Source organism: Homalodisca vitripennis, chromosome 6 (genome assembly GCF_021130785.1).
Source record: "Homalodisca vitripennis isolate AUS2020 chromosome 6, UT_GWSS_2.1, whole genome shotgun sequence".
NCBI classification, from domain to species: Eukaryota; Metazoa; Arthropoda; class Insecta; order Hemiptera; family Cicadellidae; genus Homalodisca; species Homalodisca vitripennis.
The window spans coordinates 46,955,035-46,957,486 of record NC_060212.1 but is presented as its reverse complement, the minus strand read 5'-3'; the positions used below and the strand labels follow the sequence as shown (position 1 = coordinate 46,957,486).

General features: G+C 35.6%; 1 protein-coding gene across 1 annotated transcript; it reads right to left on the bottom strand.

The window, feature by feature from the left end:
- Positions 1 to 389: 389 nt before the first annotated feature.
- Positions 390 to 1,782, bottom strand: LOC124365185 (protein ALP1-like). Its single transcript, XM_046821137.1, has one exon. It carries the CDS (start codon positions 1,402 to 1,404, stop codon positions 454 to 456), a length of 951 nt encoding a protein of 316 aa, XP_046677093.1. The 5' UTR covers positions 1,405 to 1,782; the 3' UTR covers positions 390 to 453.
- Between the last annotated feature and the right edge of the window lie 670 nt (positions 1,783 to 2,452).

The following is a 2,452-nucleotide window of genomic DNA, read 5'->3' as shown; positions in this document are numbered from 1 at the left end:
AAATATTCAGACGATGTGACGCGACCACAGCCAACATGAGATGGAGTGAGAGAACACGTACTAGTCCGCGACCAGTCGCTGTTGTGATAGCTTCTCTCTTTTTGAGTAGTGTCTTTAATTTTGAGGTTAGGTAGGCAATAATGAGTGAAGTCGATTTCGATACAGAAAAGTTTATTCTGTGTGTTAAGGAAAGGCAATGTTTGTGGGACATGACAAAAGAAGAATACAGCAACAAAAATGAGAGGAAGAAAGAATGGCAAGAGATTACACTGTTGTTTAGCAGTGCAGAAGCAACCACTAAAGAAAAAAATACACTATGTAAGTAACTGTTAATTACATTATTTATTTTACTTAGCAAATAAATTACCTAATATAATAAAGTACCAGTGTGTCATGTAATGAGAAAAACAACATCAACAAGTTCTTGTTAATTATATTTCATTCTTGCTATTATTAAAGGTAGTGGTTTTGCCATGAAACTGCTCCTTCGTTTGCGAAATATTCTGCTAGAATGTTTCTTGCGTTTGAATTGTATTGACGTGTGTGTGTGCCTCCTCTTATGTTGCCATCACTTGGAAACCTATATAATGTGTCTGCAAACTGGAAACCATCTCTACTTCGTACGTAATTGTGCAAAACACAACACGCCTTAATAATGTCTATAGCTAACTCAATATTAACATTCAAAGCCCGATGGAAAATACGCCATTTATTGGCTAAGATTCCGAAGGTACATTCAACGTATCTTCTACCTCTGCAATGTCTGTAGTTAAACAATCTTTTCTTCATATTAAGCTGCTTTCCAATGAAAGGACACATAATTCTTTGAGACTGTGAGAAAGCATCATCAGCAAGAAACACAAATGGAATTGGTGTAGTACGTGTTTGTGATATTGGTCTGTCCTCGGGAATATCCATAGTACCAGTATTTATTCTTTGGTACAAAGTTGATTGTTGGAATATAGTAGAGTCTCCACATTTTCCGTATGATCCAATATCAACATATACAAATTGATAGTTTGCATCGGTCACTGCCATAAGGATGATGGAGAAGTAGTTTTTGTAGTTATAGTACAGTGATGCACTGTTTGGGGGTTTTACAATTCTAATATGCTTTCCGTCAACAGCGCCTAGACAATTAGGAAAGTTTGCCCTCTTTTCAAATTCAGCTGCAGTTCTTAACCAGTCTTCTTTTGTTGGTTCAGGTAGACATTCCTTCTGTAGAATATTCCATAGTGCAGAACATACTCTTGAAACAATTTCTTTTATTGTAGTTACTCCCAGACGATAAGAGTGGTGTAAGTCCACAAATGAATTTCCAGTCGCCAGATACCTGAAAATAAGAATCTGAGCTGTAGTACTATTTATAGTATAATTAAACTGCAAATATTTTGGAAGTAACATTATGTAGTACAGCTTGTTACTTTCCTACTAAAATATACTACAAATTGAAGAAAAACAAAACCTCTAATTTAATAAGCGCTGTATTTGCAGAGATACGACTTCACTGGTTTTTTTTCAGGTACGCACCTACAGAAAAAATGGAAGAGTGTGAAGGATTGTTACAACAGGGAGAGAAGGAGGTTGAGTGGTGGAAAGAGTGGTTCAGCTGCTAACAGAAAAACACCATACATATACTACCACATGTTGTCATTCTTGAATTCCAACAACCCACCAACCAATACCCATTCCAATGTGTCACATCCTCCAGATGAAGATGACATCGATCTTGAAAATACCCAATTGGACCAGGGACCAGAATCTGAAACACCTACTGCAACTACAGCGACGGCAGAGGCGTATGCAACACGGGTAACAGCCAAAAAAAGAAAACCAGAGGATAATGTTGGTCAAAAATTAGTAAAAATATTGAAAGAATCAGCTGATGAAAGGCGCAGACATGATACAGAAGTTGGATGTGATGAGGATAGGTTATTCCTCTTGTCTTTAGTGTCGAATATAAAAAAAGTTCCAGACCATTTAAAATTATCAGTCCAACGCCAAATTATAAATATCATTGAGCAGAATACAGTTCCTACCCAGCACTACCCAACACCTAATACTAATTACTCTCAAGGATACAGCACTAATTACAGTATTGATAATAACTTTCATTTTAGCCAACAAACTTCACCTCCACAATCAACGGGAAGAAATGAATACAACAGCAGTAATAGCTCTCCAGTTTTTCAATGTTTTGAACAAAGGGAATAACGTCTTATAATAAGAGTATTTTGTTTGAAGATCGTTTTGTTCATATACAAACTTATTTTTAGAATCTTGCACATTGCAATATTACTTTTCTGTAATAAACACAAATAAACTTACCTTAATGTAACAATTAGCTTTTCTTCATTTCCAATACATGACCGCATTGCTGTGTCTATTCCTCTAATACTATCTGCAATTTTATTTAGTAAATAATCAAAACTAGAAACAGACATTCTTGTAT